At 38.1% G+C, this 27072-nt stretch overlaps 1 protein-coding gene across 1 annotated transcript; it reads left to right on the top strand.

The window, feature by feature from the left end:
- Window positions 1-3082: 3082 nt before the first annotated feature.
- On the top strand, window positions 3083-27072 carry LOC124803006 (zinc finger protein rotund-like). Its single transcript, XM_047264113.1, has 4 exons — window positions 3083-3126; window positions 3223-3355; window positions 3977-4168; window positions 24887-27072. Exons 3-4 carry the CDS (start codon window positions 4163-4165, stop codon window positions 26165-26167), a joined length of 1287 nt encoding a protein of 428 aa, XP_047120069.1. The 5' UTR covers window positions 3083-3126; window positions 3223-3355; window positions 3977-4162; the 3' UTR covers window positions 26168-27072.

The following is a 27072-nucleotide window of genomic DNA, read 5'->3' as shown; positions in this document are numbered from 1 at the left end:
TTCTTATGTGTGAATCTATGTGTTTATATTCAGTTGATATCGACATAGTAAGCTGCAGTTCCATCCAATGTCGCAAGTGTTTCTTCACGAATGTATTGTAATTTGCCACTGGCTTCATGAGTTTTATCCCTACGTGCTCTTATTTTAGTATCATTTTTAGAAACATCTGTGTCTTCTGATATTACACAAACTCTTGGAGGCAAAAATACAATACAAATATTTCGTAAATCACGTAGGAAAGTGATGCAAAACAAGCAGTATATTTACGACGCATCTGAAGTTCTCCTTTCCTGCCGCTCGAAGCGCTAGTGTCGCTCCAGCTGTTAAATGGTAACAACTTTTAAGCCTAGTTTACACGACGACACTAGGTTGCAGGCAACTGCGCTACCGGCCACTGCGCATGTGAGCCACGCGTTTGCGCATCTCGTTGTTGAAACTAACTTTCGGCATGTTCCAACTTTGGCAACACTAGTTACATGAGTTTTGAGGTTAGTTGTGTTTGTAGAATGTAGACAAACTGAAATATGAAGTGGGAAACGGAGAATAATGTTAGCTTTGTGGATGTCTTTGCTTTGAATAGGTGTTTGTGGGATTTCAGTGATGCTGATTACAAAAGTAAGCAACATACATGGAGGTAAAAATACTTCCATGGCAACATATTGCTGCCGCTGAGACAATCATGTGCGATTATAGTATAGATGGTTTGACAATATCCGAGCTGCAGATCGAAATTTATTGAGTTAGGAGCACGTATACAACTGAATTAAGAAAAATACAAGCAAGTGTAATTCTAACTGTGACAATGCTCTCGTCTACAAGGCTAAAATCCCATCGTTCGAATTGTCCAACTCTTTGTTAAGGAATATTGTTGACAGGAGGGAAGGCTATACAGATTCAAGAAGCTGCATTCTTTATTCAATTTTTATCTACTTAAAACATTGCAGCAGCGCTCCCCATTCACATATGTTAGAATTTTGAAATATTGCCACTGTTCCGATCTATCTTCAAGAGAGTAGTTTGCAAACCATTCTCTTCTTAGTGCGGCCTGTTTCAAAAATTTTTGCTGTTAATATTAATAGTTATTACTGTTAATATTAATAATTATTGGTGTTAATGAAAAAGCGTCATCACCAACTAAAACCGCATCTTGTATCATGCCAAATGTTCTCGTTTGTAATGCACTCAATATGATAAGTAATTTCAGTTCTGGTGACAGTGCTTCATGCATTACAGTACCTTTACTCCTTATCGCATAATTAACTCTATTTAGAAGAAACGTGAACAGTTCTGGTGACATTCTGAGATAATTTAAAGAATTACTTGGGTGTTCTGTTATAAATTTCAGCATGGATGCTGAGCAACTGAGCTGACGTCTTTTCTTCATCCAGTCGCGAATCGAAACACGTTTCTTATTGTTTTTTTTCTAATGCAGCAATTACATGCACAAGCTTTAACTCCAACACAACTCGTGCGACGTGAAGCTGTCAATACTTTCAGTTCAGACACTACTCAGGGACCTCCAAAACGACGAAACTGAATTGTATACTGGTGTCGCCGTGTCTACAGCCAAATATGAAACCACTTGCGTGCAACTCATTCCACTCAACGAGTGACGCAATCCAGTGTCGTCGTATAAACTAGGCTTTACAGCAGTGGGTATCGCGACTGTTATGTTGGACTTTTGTAGTGGTATGTATAAAAATCCTCTTTATAAATGTAGTAGAAGTCAAGTAATTTGGTACGCTCATGTCATACAATTCAGACTTCTGCCTTACTGCTTCAATTAATCTTTCGTTATTTATTATAAATTTAAAAAATAAATAACGGAACGAAACAGATTTATAGCAAATATCTTACTAAAACCAGCTGATATCAACCACTAAAACCTCAACGGAAAGAAATTTGGATATGTGCACATGGCCATTTGTAAGAAGGAAATGAACTTGGGGATCAAGTGATCAACAATGGACGGATGACGTTAGCCATGAAAAATTCCTTGCCAAGAAATATTAACAATGCAGTGACGGGACGAGACGGCCAGTGTGGATGACACCATTTGAAATGCTTTGTAGAATGTTTTGAACGGATGTGGCGGAACGGCCTGTGTTGATTGGCATTTACAGCAGCTTTTTTTCCCTTATTGCTTTATGAATTGTATTTAGCAGAACCGCGAACTGGTCTGATGACATTCTAAGATGATTAAAATAATTTCTAAGTTCTTCCACCGTAGTTTCTCTCAACAAGTTCGCAGACGTTTTTTCTTTATCCAGTCACGAACCCAAACACGTTTCTTATTTTATAATCTTTTTTACATGGCTATATCACGCAAATAAGCATAAACTTGAATTGACTTGTGATAGTGCCGTGATGGACAGTGTGAATTGGGCTTAATGTGTGAATCATAGTAGCCAGAATTAAAATTACAAATCACATTGCGTTTCTTCGCAAGTGGGGATCCATATTCTTCTCTTCAGTATCTGTATCGTATTCGTGAATTCACAATTGCCCAATTTATTCCAATTATTTGTGCTACCATCCACATGAGACTTGTGAAATACATGAAAGCAAAGCAATCCAATCCACCATTTCATGATTTAGGTATTATTATTAAAGATCAAAATAAATGCATTTGCAGTAACAACTCGTACAGCTGGCAAAACTTTCATTTTACTTACGACTGTACGGCACTCACAAAGCGACGAAACTGAAGTGGCGCCGTGTCTACAGACATATGCGAACCATTTGCGTGCAACTCGTTTCACGCAAGGAGTTGAGCACACCAGTGGCGCCGTGTAACCTAGGCTCCGGCGGCATCCACATTTATCACGTATTGCAACATAGATTACATGTTTAAATCACATAACACAGTTTACGCTATACGAACTTTCGTTATTTGCGAGCTGCAAAAATTTGGCCTCCACGTTAGCGCTTCAGGTGTATGATAAAAAGCAAAAAGTTAATTTTTTTCGTGTGTAACGAGAATTTTTATTGAAGTCAGAGATCAAATGCTGATCTCTACCTAATGCATGTAGCCAACTGTAACAAGTGTTCCAGCGATTTCTTATTTCATTGTGTTCAGAGATGTTGGGATCCCTGTCCAATTCACAATTTTTCAGCTCTTTGCCGGTTAGCGTCTATTTTGATTCAAATGATTTGCAATGAACAAAAAATGTGTTTTGCAAGCAGTTTATGTGTTTATTTACTCTGTTTGGTTTGAAGCAGGCTACGGAAGCTGTGATATTCGTTATGTGTGAGGATGAGACGATAATGAATTACCTGTCTGCAGAATTTCGGAAACAGGTGCTTCGATGTTGAAGACAAAGAGAGCCTCCGTGGATGTCACCGAATTCGTCAGGTGTGAATTTTCTTTAGCGATAACTGCAAATTGTTCAGCGCTGCACAGCATTATGTTCCATTGAGTCAGTTGTATCTTATGTCATTTAATAAAGCACTTCCAGTAGTGAAACTGTGAAATAGAATGTTTCTCATATTTCGCAGTTCGACAAGTCCTCAAGATTATGCTATAGGGTACATAAGTAGTATCTTATACATTTACTCTCGAATCTTACGGAAACAGAATGTTGGATCATTCAGACATTTTTACAAGCAGTCAGAGTTAACTACTAAAGAAGACTTTTGTTTGCAGTCGGGATAAAAACTGAATGATAATATAATGCTGATGTTCTGCGCAAATATTCCTATATGATTATAGAAAAACGGAAGAACTGCGATTCTGTCACGTCCGTTGTGTCAGCGCAGTATTCGTGTCTCAATGATTTTTACAAGCGTATGTTTTATATTCTCACGTTTGAGTGTTTGGTACACATTGAACAATTCTTTATTCACATACTTTACTTTATGTACTTTTTGCAACTAGTTGAGCATTGTATAGTTATTGTGGTGTTGACTGTATTGTCATATGTTTTTAAAGGTAGCTACTAAACACTGACAAATTATTCTCTTTTCTTCCTTAAAGAAACGAGGATGGCTTTTGAAAAATTCCTTTGCGGATTATGTGATTACATAGTGAAATGCAAACGGATTGGCTGCACAACTCATTGACCTTGGAAAAGGCCATCCAAATGATGATTATATTTTCCATAGAACAGAAGAAATTGTGGAACAATTTCAATAGATGATGTCATGAAAGTTGCAGTTGACTATGCAGGTATGTTGTACAATTAATTTTGTGTATAGCAGTTAAGACAATAAAATAATTAGGCCTGACACTAGTCAGTTACTGAGAGGTGTACCTGTCAACATGAACTGCATGATATAGCTGTTTGAATTCTTCAACTAATATTGGTTCACATAGCCCTATTCTGCCTGAGGAGTGATGTTAACAGTAGAGACAACTAAGACATTTTACACCTCTTTCAGTATGCAAGCATGCCCTCCATATATTTTGTCAGGCAGATAAGTGTAGAGCATCAGTTTGGAATACTCGTTACCAACAACTGAAAAGTCTTTAAACGTATAAAAGGGAAATGGCATTTGAATCCATTCTTGAAGATAGAAGTTAGAAAGTGAAAAAGCGAGGAAGAGTAATTAGTGGGAACAGTACATATTCTGAACCCTGCTCCCATCCCCATTATTTCCATACATCCACTTGTATAATTATATATTCAAAACAATCTTCTCTTGGGTTGTGCTATTTATGATTAGTGTACATTCAGAGGAAGATAGTTCCATCTGCAACATCATCATAACAATGTTGTGTAAGTTAACTTGCTTTAGGCGAATAAACAATCTTCATCCCATCATAGCCACACCATCTCACTTCATAGTCCCTTGTTATTATTCATTGTCCTGAAATGGACAGAGCAAGTGTCTGTGGTAGGTAAGGGAACTACAGACTGCCTTGGTCTATATTACTGCTGTTTCTGCTGACAGCTGACCCATAGTTTGTGTCCAGAAATGTTCCCTCATGTTGCACTCTATGTGTATCACATTTCAGAAGAAAATATAATTAATAATTGACACACCTAAACAAGAGACAACAGTGAATTCAGAAAATATTGTACATATCTCAGATTATTAGCAAGATTTTTTTATTTAATTGCTAGTGATTTGTATAAATCATTTAAACTTGATGCTGGGTGGATTTCTTGGTCCTTCACTTTCCCCATTTGAGTCAATGTTGTATCTCTGCTGAATATGGATCTTGATGTGAGTGGTACATATTGACAGTGACATACAGTCAACTATGAATGTCAGTTGCAGTCCCCTCCTTTCCCCAAATACACAAATTGTTTGTGACAACAATAATTTTTATGGCTGTGAAATCAAAAACAGAGTTTTGTCCCCTACAACATTTTAATTCAGCATTTGTTGTTTTTATTCACAGTGTTTATACTAATGCACATTGCCATTGGTTTGACTACACAATGCCTGTATTTGACCCTGAGTAGTTCTTAACTGTAGAAGCAAACAATAAATCATTTGAGATGTACATTTAATAATGGTGCATAACTTAGTGTGCACATTTTAAAACTGAACATTTTTCACCACAAAACCCTCCAACTCTCTCCCTTTTCACCCCACTTTATACCTGAATTTGCTGGAATGTCAAGGAGATTCCACATTTTAGAGAAGAAATTTCAAATTTGTTTCTTGATTTAGTTTCTGAGTATTTCTTATTTTGATTAGGCATGTGTGACATTCGTTTGTGTGCATTTGCTTTTCAAAATGTGAGACTATAAAGGAAACTTCTATAAAACAGTGTGTACTTTTTGATAAAACTATGCAAAAATAAAGAGTATTGAGAAATGTGAGAAGTAAGAAATTGTGAAATTACTTTGAATATGATTACATGTTTTGAATTGAGCACACTGAGTGTGAGCTTTATTATGAAATTTCATGACGATTGTCAAGAATTATACTTATGAATTTGGTTGTAATGGTTAATGTTTGAAATTGGATGAGCAGGCAGATTTCAGTCTAAGGGAATCAGGCAATCATACAGCATATGGCATAATGAGAAACACTTGAAATCATACAGCCTGCAATACTTTTAATATTGGATTAGGGTCATACTGTTATACTGGATTAATTTGCTTTAGTTTATATTGTTTATAGTTTCTGTCATCTCCTCCCCTTCTTTTTTTAGATAACAATCTGCTAAATATTAGTGTACCTTTATAGAATCGCAAGAAGGAATGAAATTAACACTGAAGATATGTCTTTGATTTAATGTACATACACATTCAATGCAAAATGTATAGCTTCCTCTGTTTGTAGTGTAATTCACCCTTTTGATTCTCAGAATTAGTGGAAATTGATATATATTTGCAGGTTAGGAAAATTGTATAAGGTAAGCTGTTTTACAATGGAAAAAATTAGCAATATTGTCCTTCATTTCTCTTAAAGAACTGTTGTACAGTACGGTAGAGTAGTTGAAGCCATAAATATTTAAGGAAACATCCGCAGTGAGTACTATTTCATTTATGCTCATAACTGTTTCCCATATTAAAAGTCAAGCAGTAATTTGCATGCAGTCACAATTTCTGATTTATTATACAACAGTGAAATAGTAATCTAGATCAATTGCAGTGTTGTTACTTAAATGATTAGCAGAGCAATGTTGACAGCACTTGCTGTGGTCGATGTTTAATAGTACTACAAGGGGGGGGGGGAGGAAGGGTGCCTATGTGAGCATTCAATTGTAAGTATCGAAAAAGAGAGAACAGCAGCCAGAGAAGTGTTTTGCAGCTTGATTGGAAACAGTTGTATCAGATTCTGGCAACAAAGACAAAATTTTCAGTATATTAAAAAGAAAATTGTGAAAGTTAATTAAATCAACACCATAACTGTAGCAATAAATTTGTGGCCCGTGATGTGTAGCAAAACATGACCCTGTGGTCAAGGTCTGTGTAACTATTTACGCTGTTTGATAGACGTAGGTGGGCTTTTCGTCATATCATTTCACTTGCTGATGTCATCTTTCAACCTAATTTAGCCTGCCAACACAACTATCATTTCAAATAAACAGTAAACAAATTTGTTAATATAAATATTTAAAGATCTTTGCAGGACAGTGTAGGTTCTCTTTGACTACCTACTTTATCTCCCATTGGGTACCAGAAATTAGCATGTTGCCACTGTATGTGTTGTAGAGACAGATTACTGTGACTACCTTCACTCCTGAGCCATACTTGAACCCAACAACAATTCTTTGGGCTTCTCATACCTCCCTGCAGAAAAAAAGATTTCTTACATTATTGGTAACTATATAAGAAATTGTGTATTGCTGTCTGGTATGCAACCTTTAAAGTGAAAATTATTTTGTTGAAAATTATATCCATTTGATACCAAACACTCAACAGTTTTACTTATTGACTTTGTAGCGTGTCACCAGCAAAGATTTATTTCACTTGTTCTTAACCTGTGAGTTGGCATGCCATTTTTTTTTACAACACGAGTGGGCGCACACCTTAATATTTACACATTTCAGGAATAGCTGTGTTATGTTACCAAGGTAAAAATGTGTTAGTAATAAAACAGATTAATCTTAGTTCAATTAAACAATGATAAAATAAACTTACATTATATCAGCTAAACCACTGTTTAATTAAACAATAATAAATAAACTTTCATTATATTATTTTGTTGCCGAGTACAAGAATTACCCTACAGTAATGACCCACTCAAAGTATTAAACAGAGCAGTTGCATCAGATCCCAGCCAGCTGATTATTTAATTGCCAATTATCTCATATACAAGTGCCTTGTGGGATTGTGCTGCTAGCTCAGAATCTGGGTCATTTTCTTGCTTGAACTGTAAAGATTTTCTGACTTAGCTCACTGTTTATTTTATATTATTGCTGCTCTCTTGGACGTATGGCAACACAGTTTATCACAGTGTTAGACATTGTTATTTGTGGTTGGTGCACTTTGTACATAGGCATGCCTGCTTGAGGGTTAAGTTGTGACACATTTTCTACTTACCTGCACTTCATATGACCAGTAGGCTTGTAGAACTCTTCAGTGCATTTTAAGAGTCGGAATGTTCCATCGACAACAACAGTGTAATGATTGTTGTTTAACTTGGGGGTCTTACAAATGTAGGGTGGAGTAAGTTTTGATAATGAGTTTGGGGGACGGTGACATTACCAATGCATCCAGATTATTAGTGGACATTAGATGAGGTGGCACAGCTACATTGCAGTAGCACAACAGAACTTAAGGATCACTTTTTCGAAACCTCAAAATTCCCACCCATTGTGACGCTTAAGTTTGAAATTTGTCTCAAAGGTGCGTACAGCCTCCTGTCATGGTGCAAAATCACAGCGCTTGGCTAGCCAACACTACAGATAGCAAGGCCACAGCTCAGAAGTTCCAGTGACATGTAAGGTGGGTTAATGATGTTACATTGGCATGAACTTCACCACAATTCTGGCTAATGCTACCATGGCCGTGTCACAAATGGGAAGATTGTCACAGCCCCTCTTACCCAAATTTCGCCCCTTCTTTTGATGCCTCCGTGATGGAGGTTAGAACCGTAATGCACAGAATTGAAATCACTTGGTTTTCACAAGAATGATTGAAGGAAACTTCCAGACACACCACCACTCAGGCCTTGGGGGGGCATAAAGGGCCTCGATGAAACCACATCTTTCCCCGACTCTGTCCTGCTACATATAGCATGGTTAAAAATGACAGTTCACAGTCAGGTGAACTACAGGTAGATGTTCTTGGCAAACTTTGACCCTGCTGGTATCCTTGGATGTTTCAGCACTTCTCTGAGGACATTGTGAGGCAGTGATTACTGCTTTTAAATGAAGATGGTTGAGTTTCTTCCAATTTATTGATTAAACTAAGTTAGTGACATTGTCATTGACTAGGCATTAAACCGTAAACTTTCTTTCTTTTGATAATGAATTGTTATTTTATGAAATAATTTTTAAGCTGGGAAAACGTGCTGATTTTATATTTCATGAGTTTCTTCCAATTTCTTGATTAAACTAAGCTAGTGACATTGTCATTGACTAGGCGTCAAACCGTAAACTTTTTCTTTTGATAATGAATTGTTCTTTTATGAAATAATTTTTAAGCTGGGAAAACATGCTGATTTTATATTTCAGCAGATTTGCTTAATACAGCAAAATTGTACAATATACTCACCATTGTTTGGAGTAATGTAGGGGAGAAGATGCACGAAGAATCGAAAAACATGAATGCTCGATATATTTTGAAAGATGTATTCGTTGTTCGAATGTTACTGAAGTTCTTTGCATAGGTACCGTAGGGCTGTTTATTTCTTAAAATAGCCTGTGATGTTTGTCTGCTTCTGAGAGGAGTTGACTTTTTTTTAATGCTGCATTTCAAATGTTTTTGCAGTAATAATTTCTCTTTACTGAAACCCCTTCTGGCCCAGATAGTCTAGAACAGTATCATCATATTGAAATGCGGTACAATGACTGATGAGGTCACTGTCTTCATCACAACTTTCACATTCACTAACCCCCTCTTTGTTTTCATGTGAAGCAGTGGTCTCAATTTCGGCATCACATTTGTACTGGAAACCAGGTTTACAAGCATAGGTCTTTAGCCACTCAGTCAAGGTTTCTTCATTGGCATCTTCAAAACCATTTGAAACTATTGGTAAATTCATTATTTATGTGGTTGTTATGTCTCCATTACTGAAACCTCAAAAATCTTTTTCCTCCATATATGGACGAATTTTCCTCCATGATCAAACTAATGTATGTGGCGTGATTTCCTGCCAGGCATTAGAAATCCCATGTATGGCATCTAGAATTTCAACTTCTTCCAGAACAAAACACCACTAAATCATCCTCATCAACTAGCATTATCAGTAGACCAGCCTGGTAGTGTCATTTTCCCAATGCAATTATGCCTTGGTCCATTGACTGTCTAATGGCAGTCATGTTAGGAGGTAAAAACGTAGTTATGGTGAAACCATTTTCAGGTATGAGAATCCTCTCATAAGAACGTGAAACAGTATTCTCAAGCAATAGAACAGCCTTGTGTGGCAATTCTTTTTCTTCTAGAAATCGTCGAAGTTGTGGTACAGAAGTGTGTGAATCCATAGGGAGTCCTTAGCTGTGATGTCCTCGAATGATCTTTTTTCTCCCAATCACTAGTAGTTTCACTTTGTGGTTCCCAGAAGCATTAGCAGTGCACAAAATTGGAACACATTCTTCATATGACTTATATCCAGGAGCACAAACTTCACTCTTAAAAGCAAGGGTTCTGGCTGGGAGACATTTTCAATATAGCCCACTTTTCATCTGCATTATTTAATCATCATATAAAGTTGATCGTCGGTAAAGCAGATGCCAGACTGAGATTCATTGGAAGAATCCTAAGGAAATGCAATCCGAAAGCAAGAGAAGTAGGTTACAGTACACTTGTTCGCCCACTCCTTGAATATTGCTCACCAGTATGGAATCCGTACCAGATAGGGTTGATAGAAGAGATAGAGAAGATCCAACGGAGAGCAGTGCACTTCGTTACAGGATAATTTAGTAATCGTGAAAGCATTACGGAGATGATAGATAATCCCCAGTGGAAGACTTTGCAAGAGAGACGCTCAGTAGCTCGGTATGGGCTTTTGTTGAAGTTTCGAGAACATACCTTCACTCAGGAGTCAAGCAGTATATTTTTCCCTCCTACTTATATCTCGCGAAGAGACCATGAGGATAAAATCAGAGAGAGATTAGAGCCCACACAGAGGCATAGCGACAATCCTTCTTTCCACGAACAATACAAGACTGAAATAGAAGGGAGAATGTATAGAGGTACTCAAAGTACCCTCCACCACACACCATCAGGTGGCTTGCGGAGTATGGATGTAGATGTAGATTATTAATTTGGTCTGGTGTGAAGTTTTCCTCTCCCCCGAATTTCTGGAACTCTTCCTGGACGGAATCAACAGCAACATTTGAAGTAAGCTGCTCTCCTTTCATGATAAGTTCGTGAATCTGTGATATTGTTTGAATCTGGTTAGCCGTCCAGATGAGGCATTAAACTGTCCCTCTAACTCGATAACTTCAAGAAAAAATTTAGTTTTTTGAGCGCACATTGCGCCTGAAAGAATGACACATTCTGTTCGTTTTTGGCTGAAATATTGCAAAAGAGCAGCATCTAATCCACCAAATGTAAATCTCTTCATGCTTTTACATATAGGTGGTCCAGAAATAGAGTCATATTTCCTGACAAAATTCTGTCTTTTCTGCTTATTCTTTTTAAATGTCCCTAACAGTATGCATACCAATACCATAATTTGTACTTAGTTTTGCAGCAACTTCTCCCTTCTCAAATCCTTCAGTTATTTCTAATTATTGTTTTAATGTCGACAAATATTTATTTCGTTCCTCCAACAGTGGGAAATCCGGGATGGAATATAACAATATTAGAGACGGAAAGTTGCCACTCACCATATAGTGGAGATGCTGAGTCGTGATAGTTACAGCAAAAAGATTCACACAATTCTAGCTTTCTTCCATTAAGGCCTTTGTCAGCGGTAGACACACATACATCTGCAGTCCACTGTTGACAAAGGCCTTAATGGCTGAAAGCTATAATTGTGTGAATCATTTTGGTGTGCTTATCGTAACTCAGCATCTCTGCCATATGGTGAGTAGCAACTTTCCTTTTCTGATATTGATATTCTTTTATTTCTCCATCATTTTTGTTACAAATATCCTTTAATGTGCTTTGTTGACACTTACATGGTGATTAGCACCAGAAAACTGTTTGTTTTCAATTTACATAGAACAGGCTGGCTGATAACAATGGAAACAATACTTAAACGACTGAAATTGCATTTGTTGTCACACAGGGGTTGTTTATTGCTGTTTGCTAGAGAAAATGTTGCACATCATTTTTTTAGATGCACGAATAATCTGCACGCGAATAATTGAGAGTACGCTGTATGTTGTTGTCAATAGATTGCAACTACTGAATTGTAGTATACATGTCCTAAAACTTTAATTAGCTATTTCTATGTATTTTAAAAGTTATTGAAAGCAGCAGCATGAAAATGAGTTCCATTCAGATGAACTAATGATAACGTAACCTCAGTGTCATTAGTTCAGGCCTATTCCTTAGGTATTGTAATCAGATGTGATGCCACAACAGCAGAATGTTCTCACAAAAAAACATGTTGGTTGATTGAACTGAAAACAAGTAAAGTTAGCTTTGGCAGCAATGTGTGATGATTGTAGAAAAAAAGAGGAAGAAGAAAATTATATGTAGCCCTATTGGCAATTAGAAATCTCTCTTCCTCAGTAATAAAGCACCCTGAAAATTCTCAAAATGAAATTAACTATATTTTTCAAGAAATTGTGTGGACTTCTTCAGTGGTAACACTGGTTCCCGTCACATCACCAAAGATAAGTGCTGATGGGCTTGGTTAGCATTTGATTGTGTCACTGTCTTGGTCTGCCAGTTGCTGTTTGCAAGCAAGTTGCACTTAGCCCTTGGGAAACCAATTGAGGAGCTGCTTTATTGATAAGTAGCGGAACCAGTCACAAAAAAATGGTTCAAATGGCTCTGAGCACTATTGGACTTAACATCTGAGGTCATAAGTCCCCTATAACGTAGAACTACTTAAACCTAACTAACCTAAGGACATCACAGACATCCATGCCTGAGGCAGGATTCGAACCTGCGACCATAGCAGTTGTACAGTACCAGACTGTAGCATCTAGAACTGCTCAGCCACCCCGGCCGGCCCAGTCACAAAAACTGACAATGGTTGGGAGAGCGGTGTGCTGACTGCATGCCCCCCTGTATCCGCATCTGGTGACGCCTAAGGGTTGAGAATTACATGGCCACCGGTTGGTAGCTTTAGGCCTGTTTGGGCAGTGTTTGTTTTCTATGTGTACTTGCGACGTCACCGATGGTTAGTGGTAACTACTGCTGCTAGCAGGGCGATCACACAACCTGTTAAAAAGGCTCGTCTGCACAGGGGTTTTGTTGCACACGGTTGCTTTATGCCCTTACATAAATTATTAAAGTGGCTAAGAGGTCAGTTAGTGTAATACAGATATATATGAGTTAATTAACCAATGAAATCGAGAATTAAGGATATTAATGTATGTTTAGCACACGTTAGATTTATATAGTTGCTTTATTCATAGAAACTTGCTTAGCTATGGATGGTGGTCCTACACATTGTGGTCCAGTCAAGTGTGTAAATAGTTTTAGCACAGCAGTGGCAGGCAATAAACAGTTCACTACATCACATTTGCTGTAATCCCACTATGTTCACAGCTCACAAACTTATAACCCAAAGACTAGCTGCTGAACAATCCTGTATGCCTGACCCTGCCTCGGAATCAAAATGCGTGTGACCCCATGCTGTTGTACCCCACCTTATCCGTTTGGCTCCCAAACACCAAAAGACCATGGTCTTTGTCTTGTGTCTCTGTTCTGTGCTTTGTCATGTGACACACTGCTCCTGTCAAATTAACACCTATATACCTGACCAACATTTGTTTTTGAAACACTTTTCACAATACACAAATACTTAAACCTAATACATTACACAGTTCTGTACATGCTTATTCTATCACATACTATTGTATTTTCTCATTACAAATATTTTTGTTTCAATATATTGCATGAAATGGAACAGCAATCGCTTATTAAAATGTCTACTTAATTCTTTGTTGCCCATTTTGCATTACGTTATTCTAATCCTTCTACATGCATTAATACATAAAATTATTATTAAATGAATGTAGAAAATGAAAAATCGGTACAAATTACCCGTGAAAAGGCTAATAGTTTTATGTATTTGTGGATGACTCCATTTTAGGCGCAGAGTTTCACCTGTTGTATTACATCCTTGTTACACTTATTATATGTCTATATTAAGTCTACTTTTCTCCTGTTAGTCATATGGACAACACATTATAATTTTAAGTAAAAGACACAATATTCTCCACTTTGCTACTAAATATTTTGGATGCCAGGTATAATACAGCAAGCAACCAACAGCAGCTTCATTAGCAAGTTTTTGTTCCCGTCACAGACTGTAGCTTAAAGTGTTGTCCATGCACTGCCCAGTATGTGGAATACAGCAGGTGCTGGCAGTTTGTCATCTCAGGTTGGAGATAGGCAGGCAGTATGGTCTGTTCTGTATTTGAATTTGTGAGTGATTTCATCTGAAATTCGAAATCGTGGTTGCAGCAAGACAGAGACCTCATCTGAGGTTTAGATTAGCATGGAAAATTATAATTTTTATTGATGTAAGGGGAGCTAGTGATGAGAAAATACAATCCCCTAAAATCGCGGTGTCTGACGATTACTGTTGGTTATCCACTGCTGTGGTACATGATCTCCTATGTGTCAGTGTACGTATTTGGTCCAGATATGATATTTTTTCCCCTCAACGATATTATTTACTTGCACTTTAACCACAAGGTTTTTTTTAGATTGGCATCTTAAAAACTATTACTTATATTATGGAAGGAAATCATCTTATTTACTGCATTTATGTAAATCAGTTCTATGAATGATAACAAAAGTTTGTTTTTTAATTGAAAGTTTTCTGTTAGATCACTCAATAGAACAATCTAGACAGAAAATATTCATTGAAGTGCAATTTGGTGCCACTCTTGTTTATACTGTCAGGTCACACAAATGACGTCTTGAACAGATGAACTGTTTACAAGCAAGAGAAAAAGGAATTAAAATAGTAGGAATAATTATATTTTTTTGTTGCACGTGACTGTCTTTCTCTGTTCATAACATGTTTTCTCTGATTTAGTTTTCTGTTTACTTTGTAAGGCATGTCACTGTGTTGTGCTTCTGGTGGAGTATGCTCTAATACCACACACCAAATTATTTGATACCTCATTTGTGCCATGTAGGTGTTTATTATGGCAAAGGAAGAATCTCCTGTAGTACCTGGTAATCAGTGTTTGGATTTCTCACAATTAGCCTTTAGATTCTCAACTCTTATGTCTTTGTCAGTTGCTTGTGTCTCAGTAGGCAGTATATGTGCATTAAGTTCACTGATTCAGTCACCGTAATGTGTGGAAGACCCGGTGCAAGACCTGCCCAGTACACACACACACAGCATTTCCTTCTCCAGTCCTGCCACATCTTACCTCATCAGAGGAAGGGCCACCTGTGAATTCAGCCAAGTCATATGCCAATTGTGGTGCAACAACTGCATAAGTTTCTGTGTCAGTATGAAAATTGACATGCTGTTTGTAGTGTTGGCTCAAGAGCCAACACCGTGTCGCTACAGGAGGCCGAAATGCACGCGTCTAAATACATGCAGACCGGTGTGAGGTCTGGAACAGGACAATGTCTTGAGAATTGCAATAAAGTACGAAAATCTTGTAATACTTAACTTTAATCCATAATCGGTGTACATTGCTCTTGTACAGATATAATCTCCATTTTACTATACACTGGTAATGGCGCCTTGCTAGGTCGTAGCCAATGACTTAGCTGAAGGCTATGCTAACTATCGTCTCGGCAAATGAGAGCGTATTGGTCAGTAATCCATCTCTGGCAAAGTCGGCTGTACAACTGGGGCGAGTGCCAGGACGTCTCTCTAGACCTGCCGTGTGGTGGCGCTCGGTCTGCAATTACTGACAGTGGCAACACGCGGGTCCGACGTATACTAATGGACCGCGGCCGATTTAAAGGCTACCACCTAGCAAGTGTGGTGTCTGGCGGTGACACCACACTGTTCACCAGGATGAATGGCTACTGCCAGTCTGCCGAAGAACAAAGCTGATCACCCGGTGGCACAACATGCACCTGAGCACCACATTCTCCAATTCAATGGCTGCACCACAACCTAAATCATTGGTACCCTTCACTCTGGCATTATCTTTTCTAAACTGAGCAGGTGGGAGGTATCCTTGCAACACACTTGCCCTTGATCTCTGCCATCCCACTGTCCCCCCAGCCTCTACCCAACATTTTCCCCTTCTTCTGTCCTGTCAACTCCTCCCAATCCACACATCATCGTGTTCTGTACCTTACCGGCACTGGTACCAATGTACCACATGCCTCACCTGTGTACCTGCTACCCCTCCTGCCCATGTTCTCCATACAAGCCACTGCCTCAACCCTCTATTCAACCCATCAGACACAAATCCCACCCCACCCCACCCCTCCCCACCCCACCCCACCCAACCCCACCCCACCCTAGGCTACCTGGTGAACTGCAATCCCAGTGGTGTGTGTCCAGCCAGCACAATGGATGGGCACTTGCATGGGTGTTTCTGTGTATATATTTGTACTCTAGCTCATCAGAGTCTTTTCTCTCTTTAGTATGTGCCTGTCGATCAGTCAACGCTTCTGCAATTTGATGAATGGACTCCTTTACTCCTAAATTATTTCAATTCTGTCACAACTTTCATATATTCTTAACAAAAAGCTCATTTCTGTGGCTCAGTACATCTTGCATACAGAAAACAGCAAGTCTGATGTGAACTAAGACTTTTATTGTATTGTTTCACATCAAGACTTAATCTTACACAGTGTGGGCTAATTTCTTTGCGCATTTGGTGTATCAAGTGAGTGAGTAACTAGAGCATCAAAAGTAAAGGAATTACAAGATAGCAAATAGCAAACTTTTTCACAAGTGAATATCAAGTTGCTAATACAAATGACATTGTACAACACAATTACATGGATTGTCACATAAGTCCTTTGCAGTTTTATTTTTAAACTGATTGCTGCATTTACATATTACAGGCATTCTTGAAACTCTACTGCAAATCACAGATTTACAATTAAAACGAAGTCTTACATAGCACATTATTTTCGATGCACATCTGCAGTAAGATAAGACAGTCCATGAGTGCTGATCTAAATGTCACAACAAATGTGCCTATTTTGTGGATAATGATGCAGTATTACAGAGACTGAGTCAGTGAACAAGTGTCAAAATGATACTTTTTCAATTCCCACAGGGGACATTTGCTTGTTTTGTAATGCATATGAACTGTTTATTGAGAGACAAGCAACTGACAAAGACATAAAAGTTGAGTTTCTGAACAGTATTTTAGTTCACTTGCCAAAGATGAAAAGAGTAAGAGAATCTAAATGCTAATTGTGAGAAATCCGAACATTGATTACCAGGCACTTACAGGAGATTCTTCCTTTGCCACAATAAACAGCCACTTCACACAGATGATGTATCATATAATTTGGTGTGTGGTATTTGAACATACTCCACCAGGAGCACAACACAGTGACATGTGTGACAAAGTAAACAGAAAACTAAATTGGAGAAAACATGTTATGAATGGAGAAAGACAGTCATGAGCAACAAACAAAAATATAATTATTCCTAGTATTTTAATCCCTCTTTCTCTTTCTTTTACACGGCTCATCTGATCAAATGATACCATTTGTGTGGCCTGAGAGTGTATACTAGAGTGGCAACAAATTGCACTTCAATGAATGTTTTCTGTCTAGATTGTTCTGTTGAGTGATCTAACAGAAAACATTCAATTAAAAAACAAATATCAAATCTTCAATCTTTTGTAATCATTCATATAAGTGATTTACATAAATGCAGTAAATAAGATGATTTTCTTTCCATTATTGGAAGTAAAAAAAATAGTTTTTAAGATGCCAATCTAAAAACCTTTTCATTAAAGTGCAAGTAAATAATATTGTTGAGGGGGAAAAATATCATTTCTGGAGCAAATACATACATTGACATATAGGAGATTATTTACCGCAGCAGTGAACAACCTGTAGTAATCTTTAGCCACCACAATTTTAGGTCAATGCGTTAAATGTGTTTTTTTATGGTATTTTTAAGTGTCAGGAATCTTGCCTTTTGTCTTTAGCTGATTAATTATAGCTAAGTGGTGATCTTATGGAGTCAGTACAAGAGTTTAACATTTTACTGGGAAAGTCAGTCTTGCCAAGAGAATTACCACATTTTGTAATATTCACATGTGTTGTATTTTTTAAAACTGCAGGCCATCGGTAGTGGTGTATACAGTATTGATAAAGAAAATTAATTTCAGTTACATTTGATTGATTATTATTAGTCAAATTGTCGCTGCCGAAGTGAGGAAATAATGTTTGATGGCCAACAATTTCTGTGTGTTGTCATTTTTGCCATAGCAATTTATTCAGGGCGCCCATTACTGGTTAATAGTGTTCCGAATTGTTTTTGCTTTGTTTGTGGTGTGGGTTAATTTTTACACACAATGCATGTATTTTGCTTTTTAGAAAAATGACTTGCATATTTTGCAGTTTAGATTTGGCTCTGAAATGTAAAGAGGTGTGTAAACTTGGAACACGGTGCTTTAAATCCAGGCAAAGTCGTGGAATGGGGTTCACTGATCATGAGACTGAACAAGAAGCTGCACTATTCATTTATTTAATTCAAGATAGCTGTACTTATGCCACACAATTTTAAAATGTCGTTACATATTTAAAACTTTGAAATATATAAAATATAAAATGCCAAATTGAAAATTACAGTCGCTATAAATAATGTTTCCTTTGAAAAAAGGTTCAAACAATTTGCTTCTTAATCTTTGCCCGATCTGGGCTTGTGTTCTGTAAGCAATGGTTTTGTTCTTGATAAGGCATTAAACATGATATTCCTTTTGCTTGTGACTTAAAAAGAGCCTTCTGGGGCTGGCCGGAGTGGCCGAGTGGTTGTGGGCGCTACATTCTGGAACTGCGCGACCACTATGGTCACAGGTTCGAATCCTGCCTTGGGCATGGATGTGTGTGATGTCCTCAGGTTAATTAGGTTTAACTAGTTCTAAGTTCTAGGGGACTGATGACCTCAGAAGTTAAGTCCCATAGTCCTCAGAGCCATTTGAACCATTTTTTTGAGCCTTCTGGCATAAATAAAACAATGGAAAATCCAGGATGGAATGTAACAATATTGTGAAAAGGAAAGTTGCTACTCACCATATAGTAGAGATGCTGAGTCGCAGAAATGCACAACAAAAAAAAAAGACTCTTGACTGATTGGCCAAAAGCTTTGTTTGTGACAGTCTTTTTGTTGTGCCTATCTGCCCTTCAGGCATAAAAATACATGGCAGTTCAAAAAACTGCAGGTAGATCTGAAAGTGTTGCAAACACACCACACAACTTTATACTGTTAGTAATTGCCAATGTAATTTGGGTAATATGGAGATGTCCTGCGTTCTATATAATTTTATAGCATTTTCATTGTTTTCTTTGGCAGTGCTTGTAAATTGAATATCAGTAATGTAATATTGAAGTCTAACTTCATATTAAACTCCAGTAATCACTTCCATAAAGTAAAAGTACTGATCTTGTTTTGTGTGTGGGTTATTTCAAACCCAGTTATGCAGGGTGAAATTGTTAATATAACAGTTTTGTATTGTATAGCACAGCACAGTTAGGACTGAACCTAATGTTAATTTAATATTTGTCCCTTACTTTCAAATTTATTTTGCTTGGCTAGAATTTTTGACATAAATTATGCCACCATATTTTCTGTATCATGGGTTATTATCATGGTTTCTAACTTTGTTGGTATTTGTTAGGTCATCTTGTATGTTAACCCTTTGACTGCTGGAGGCATGCCACCTGCTAGGCGCACTGAGGCGCTGTGGCCTGTGGTGTAATCCATCTACCTGCGCTGTGTGCCTGTCCCTTGGAGCTGTCACTGGGACTGGATCGGTCCATACTGTCCAACCCGCCCTGTGCTGAATATTTCTCGGCTGAATATGACTTGCGCAGAGCCAGCATGAATTTTTGGCAACTTTGAGCTGTAATATGTTGGGCAATAGGTTTTGTAAAGAAATAAAATTTGTCCATCTTGTACAACTTTATGCATTCTCTTAAGAATAATAATGACAAGAATTTTACGAGCCATATTGAGCCAGAAAATTTTAGGTAAATGGGCCAAAAAAATAGGTGCCAGAAAAAATTTCAAAGTTTGGCTTCTTGCATCTCCTGAACCAATACTATGACAAACATGAAACTTGGCATGTAGTAACTTAACAACACAAGGTTCTTAAATAGAAAGTTTCAGTTCCATAGCACTTTTCAGTACTGAATGAATTAAGTGCAAAATTGAAGATTTAGTAAAAATGTCTAAAATGCGGTACTTTTGTTCTGATTTTGCTAAAAAACTATCTATATCCAGATCCCGCTCCAGCTACTGCTGGGTCTGGGTGCTGGCAAGTCCTCTCCATTTTGCTCGGTCCTCCCACCACTTTTCTTCCTCCACTTGCTGCCATGTCACAGCTCTCCTTTCACAGATATTCTCACTCCCGTTTTCCACCATGTTCTTGGACACCCTCTAGGTCTTTTCCCCTCCATCTTTAGTTTTTCCATAAGTTTGGGGAGTCCCTGCCCATGCATCCTCTTAACATGCCCATACCATCTTAATCTCTTTTTCTCAATTTCTTTTCTCATACTTTCTTGTTTAAGGTCCTTTCTAATCTCTACATTCTTGTCCATTCTTGTTTTTCCCTTAACTGCTCTGAGAAATTTCATTTCCCCTGCTTGCCGTCTACTCCAGTTCCTTTCTGTCATTGTCCATGTTTCTCCACCATAGGTGACAATAGGGAAGTAATAATTCTTATACATAAGGAGTTTTGCTTTTTCTGAATTCCAAATCAGCTGTTTTATTGTACGGTAGAAATTGCCTCCGTTCTGTAGCCTCCAAATAATGCCGTTAGTTATTTTTCCATCCCTAGATATTTCACTCCCTAAATAAGTGAAACTTTCTACCACTTTGAGGGGTTCTCCATTCAAGGTAATATTTCCATTGATCCCTTTCTCGCTTCCAAAAACCATTACTTCACTCTTATCTTTATTTATTTTTAATCCATACCTTTTCATTATTTCCTTCCACGCATCAAGTTGTAACTGTATGTCTACCTCTTTATCACGCGATATTACCATATCATCTGCAAAAATCATCTTTTTGTTTTACTGTATCTGTAACTGCCCTATTCATTCCCTCCACCACAACATTAGGAAGTGCAGGAGATAGAATACTTCCTTGCTTAAGTCATTGTCTTTTTTCGAAGTATTCAGAGTTCCCCAATAGTATTCTAATTCTACAATTGTGTCCTCTGTACATTGTCTTCATTACATTAATGTATCCATCTTCTGTATCTATCTTCTTCATTTCTTTTTCTTCATTTCTCCCCAGAGTCTTTCCCTGGTAATGGAGTCATATGCCTTTTTTATGTCTTTAAAATCATTGTCACCCTTTTGTTACACTACCAACTTTTCTCCATCAGTTGACAGATAGAAAATATCAGGTCGATCATGCTTCTTCCTTTCCTAAACCTATACTGTTCTCCACTCAGCTCCTTTTCTATCTTTTCACTTATTCGGTTTAGAAAAATTCTTTCGAAAATCTTGGCTGTATGACTCATAAGGGTTATTCCTCTGTAGTTTTTACAAAGTCTAAAAAACTACGCTTTGTAAAACATACCAAGCTGTACAACTGAAATGAAAGTGGGGTGTGAAAATCAGGCCCGAAATCAATGTAAACTTCGGTTTAGCATATCTAGTAGTGTGAACACATGATAAAAATGAAATTTAGAGTGCAATAGATTGACTGCACAACAATAAGGAATAAAAAATTTTATTCCCCTACTTTTTTCCAATAATCTACAAATTAGTCGATTTTTATGAAAAGATGAAAACAGGGTATATTCGATACTTCTTTTTCAATTTCCACTTTCTATTAATGCTTCAAAGCAGGTCTCATTTGAGCAACAAATTTTAAGCCTCCCACCCTCCCCAGAACAATGAGTTTAATTTTCAATATTGGCTAACAACAGAGGCAAAGTAGCAAGAAAAATCGCACTGAGAAAAGAGTATTAACTTCGGCATGTTGTTTCTCGTTGATCAAAGGCGTTTCAATCAGTTATGGAAAACATGTTTTGTACAAGTAGACCAATGCACTCTACATTTGTACTACTAAGGATAAAAGAATATAACTGTCCATCTTACATGTTAATAATTTAAATGTATCGTACACAGATTAATATATGGGTTTTGTTATACTGGTGTAATGCACTCAGCGTAATCACATTCGCCACAGTACAGATATTGCACCATCTCAATAACCAAGTCCATTCATTTGCCAACAAACTGCTACATATGAAGAAATCAGGCTTCGTTTGAATAATTTTACACCTGTTGCATCTATTTCTCATCCTTCTTTTCGATCCAGGCTTTTGACTGGCACTGGCGAAGTTAAAAATAGATTTTTTTGTTAGTAATTCCTTCAGAAGCATCACTAAATTTTCTGAAATTTACCTCCCAATAGTTAGTAATGCTTCTTTATATGATAAGTCTCAAAGCAGGGTACAACACATAATGGAAAATTGCAAGTTTTGCATTGGTATCTAGTTTACCAGTGCACTTTCTGTTTTGTGCAAACCACGCATCTGCATATTAGCGTACTTTTCTGCGAATGTTCACTCACGATAACAGCTGGAAAATGTCTCCCTGTGAATCGCAGAGGATTCTCGTCGTCGTAATGCCTTCCCCTACCAGCTTTTGTGCTTTCTGTAGCATATTTTTCCACAATCTCCCTTACAAGAGTAAAGTGAAATTCTGTGAATGCCATTTTTCGCCCTGTTACCGACTGATTGAGAGCATGAGCATTTAGAACGCACAAATTCAGAATGTGAAAAAAATATTTCTTATACCATTTCATAGTCTTATGCACTGATCCTGCTGAGCTCAGTAACATGTCACAACGGTCAACTGCACCCATACTTGAATTGTAATCTACAATACATTGCGCTTTCTTTATTTTTTTTGCCAGTATTTCTGTCAGTCTCCTCTGTTTCAACCATTTGTGTTGTATGACTTGTGGTCAACATGTACACCTCTCTCTTATCGCACCACTTGATAGCAGGGACTTTGTCAGTGGACCTAAACTCCGTTTCTCCTCATTCTAATTTCTTCTGCAGTTTTGCCATGTTGCGCCTATTCTTATGAACAGTGCCACATGCGGCTGTTCCATGGTTGTGAAGCCAGAGGAACAGGTCCGGGCTGGAGTACCAATTATTGACATATAGAATATGACCCTGTTCCAGGTATGGTCCCATAAGAGTTGCCACTAGGTCGCCACTTCTCCCCAAATTGTGGAACCCAATTGCTGTTGCTGCGCCTGTATGTATAGTAAAATCTAAAATATACCCACTCTGACAGTCACACAATACAAACGTACATTCGGGAGGACGACGGTTCAATCCCGCGTCCGGCCATCCTGATTTGGGTTTTCCGTGATTTCCCTAAACCACTCCAGGCAAATGCCGGGATGGTTCCTCTGAAAGGGCACGGCCGACTTCCTTCCCTAATCTGATGAGACCGATGACCACGCTGTCTGGTCTCCTTCCCCAAACAACCAACCAACCAACCAATACAAACGTATTTATTCCAGATCTACTTCACTTGGTTGGAATAAATTGCTTAAAAGATAATCGTCCTTTGAACAGCAACAGACTGTCATGTATACAAAGCTTGTGATGTGGGCGAAATGAATTGCAAAACATCTTATGAACTTTGTCAACAATCATCCTAATTTTAAATAGACTGTCACCTCCAGTACTCGCAGAGTCATCACTGAAGTATAACATTCTCAGAAGTAGACAAAAACAGTCTCGGGACATAATTTTGCTGAAAACTGGTGTGTTCAAAAGTGTCTCTCTGGACCAATAATCACTTAATTTTTACTTCTTAACTTGCGCCATTAGAAGGCAAACAGCAATAAAACAATACATTTCATCAAATCCAATGTCTTTCCACTTTGACAACCGAGAATTCACAGATTCTGTAGTATTTTGTCTGGTGTAAACCCAAAAACGATTTGTTTTGTCTGCAATAAATTGCAACAGTTCTTGAGACATAAATATCACAAAAAATGAAAGAATGCTTGGGTCAGTATCTAATTGACATTTGTGTCCTGAACTGGAGTCATCGAAGTAATGGTTTAACGGCTGGAAATCAGTTACTTTCCAGTCAAATGTGTCACTTAAGTGCGCTCTTTCCCGAACCGTTTCACTGTCACTTTCTGATTCCTCAGATTCAGAGGAACTGCTGACTGTAATTCTTGCTCTCCCCTCTGATGTAAAGGGCTTAGGACTACAGCTTTGAGATTCTGTTGAACTCATCATTGTTAGCAATGTCTGATAATTCACATTCACTGTCACTCTTAGTGAGCATATACAGGATTTCTTTATCTGTGTAACCACGGCAACGTGACATTTCTAATGTAGAAAACAAGAAAACTCATGAAAATACAGTAATCTAAGTCAAATTCTGCAAAGAGGGAACATAGCCACAAACATACAAGCACTCTCGAACTATACAGTCAGACCATTGAACAGCTACTGGAAGAGCAGGGCGGAAAGACAGCTCTGCGTGTATACATGTCTGTAGTGCTCAGGGAACTGTTACTAGTGTGCCTAAACTCGTCCCTAGCGGTGGGAAGGCCGATGATGTGGGATGCGTAAACACGTCCTTAGCGATGTAGGGAAGATCCAAGGTCGCGCATATATGCCTCAGGTGCGCCAGGGGAACAGCGAGGCATTAAGAGTTTACACGTCCCCAGCAGTCAAAGGATTAATGTGTCCACCTGACTGAAGGATGAATATGTATCTTTCTCATACCGCTGCTCTCTCTCTCTCTCTCTCTCTCTCTCTCTCTCTCTCTCTCTCTCTCTCTCTCTCCCCCCGTGTGTGTGTGTGTGTGTGTGTGTGTGTGTGTGTGTGTGTGTGTGTGTGGTAAAATATGTATATAGAGCAGTGTGGGAGGGATATGTTTATAATTTTGGTTTGTGTGCTTGGTAAATTGCCCATATTTGCTTTTGGTTACATTATCTATTGTTATGATTAGTGTATTAATTGCATAGATTTTAAGCTTGTGAGTTAATGATATTTGTTGTTTTAATGTTACAGAGGCCTCAAAGTGCAGATACTGTCCAAGCACGTGACACGAAAAGATATAAGTGCACACAATGTTCCAAAGCATTTGCAAACAGCTCATACCTCACACAGCATACTAGAATTCATTTGGGTATCAAGCCATACCTGTGTGAAATATGTCAGAGAAGCTTCACTCAACTCTCCCATTTGCAGCAGCACATCCGTACCCACACAGGTGACAAACCGTATAAATGTCCTGAGCCAGGCTGCAGCAAGGCTTTCTCTCAGCTGAGTAATCTTCATAGTCACTCTCGTTGCCACCAGACGGATAAGCCTTTCAAATGCAACTCATGCCATAAATGTTTTGCAGATGAGCCCTCCCTCATAGAACATATTCCCAGACACAAGGAGTCTAAACACTTGAAGACCCATATTTGCCAATATTGTGGGAAGTCGTACACACAGGAAGTGCATTTGGCGAAGCATATGCAGAAACATGCAGATAGGACAGACAAGATACCACCTTTATCAGGTGCTGAACCAAATGTTCCAGCAAATCCACAAGGCAGTGAAGCAGATGGCTATTCGGCTATTGACCTTCAGACATATTGGGCCAAGGTATCTCCAGATTTCAGTAACGTTTTGTCCGAGGCTGCTGCACGGGAAAATATGGCCTTGCGACAGATGAATAATTCCCCATTTACAGAACAGCGATCTGCAGCATCCCAACTTCGTGACCTTCTTGAGCAAGGCGTGACACACCAGCCACAGGATGAAGACACTGATCGCAGTGGAAACAATGGAGAGAGTGCTGATGATGTGGGTGAAAATCTGGTCACGAAAGATCATAGCCCCAGAGATGCTATAAGTACAGTTAGGCTACCAGTGCAGACATCTGAATCTCAACAGTGCTCGGTATCTGTTCCTAATCCTACTTCTGTTTATTCCATCTCTCGGAGTGAAACTTTCGCATCTTCAAATCTTCCCCCATTCCAGACTGTAAGCGGGCTCATGCACGTTAATCACCTTACCCAGCACAACCAGCATGTGAATCCTGCCTCACAGGTGATGACGTCTGCTCCACAGTATCTATCTTATGTAGCTGTTCCTTTGCCTCAGCATGGTGCGTTTCCGTCGACAGTAAGTCAATTTCCATTGTCAGCTGGTGTTGTGTCTGATGCTCCAAAAACCACATCCAACACATTTCCTAATCAACTTATCTCTTTGCAACAAATTAAAAACTATGCCCAGCAGCCCCTCTCTTCATCTCTATCAAGTGAACGTCTTTTGGGCATTAAGGAAGAAATTGATTAGCAGCATGCTGCCAGTAATGCAAAAGGTGTTATTGTAGGAGTGTTCGGTTTGATAAACAGTGGAATATACCGGTGTGATTATTTCAAAAATCTGACAGAAATGACCCAGTTGCTACTCTGATTTGGATAGCAATGCAGAAGTGAGTGTGGTGTGCACAGTTCTTTTAATGAAATGTGATTAGGTCTTTCTTTTTTGTTTGTATTAAAAGAAATATATTAATACATTTAGTGCCATTTTTACATGCTTGAATGTAAAACTGACTGGAGTTTAATAGACAGAGCATACGTTTTTATCTATGATGTCTGATTAATGCCATTCACTGCTGTGTAGTGTTGTGCCAAATATTGGCGTGAGTGACTGTTATGAACTTTGTTTTACCTCAGATGCAATCCAGGTAAAGAGAGAATGGATTAATTGCCATTTACTTTTTAAATATACTATGTATATGTAGAATTTAAATATATATATATTTTACTATGAAATTGTCATGACTTCATAATTAAATAACTTACTCATATTTGAAGCATGGTAACACTAAGACTGATTTTTATGTCTATTTTTGTCTAAATGATGTGGCTGTTGTACCAAAGTTAAGACATCAGTCTAAAAGTATTGCAAATGTTACAGATAATAAAAGGTTTTAATTGTGTTCTTATTACCATTTGTGGCAATTACATGACATAATTTTATCTGTTTCGCAAGAAAAGTTCCACAGGATTTAAAACTCTCATTAATGATAGTATTAAATGTAACAAAATATTGTGTTATGGGTCACCAATACTGTGATTACATGCATGTAAATATGAGGTGTTACTCTTGAAAGACTGGAGCTATTTGTAACATGCATGTATTTGGAAATTTTAAAATGAAAGTTGTTATTAATTATAGCTGTATTTTAGTATGAA

The sequence above is a fragment of the Schistocerca piceifrons genome, chromosome 6 (assembly GCF_021461385.2).
Source record: "Schistocerca piceifrons isolate TAMUIC-IGC-003096 chromosome 6, iqSchPice1.1, whole genome shotgun sequence".
Lineage (NCBI taxonomy): Eukaryota > Metazoa > Arthropoda > Insecta > Orthoptera > Acrididae > Schistocerca > Schistocerca piceifrons.
The sequence above is the reverse complement of the archived record's forward strand: the minus strand, read 5'-3'. Positions and strand labels throughout refer to the sequence as shown.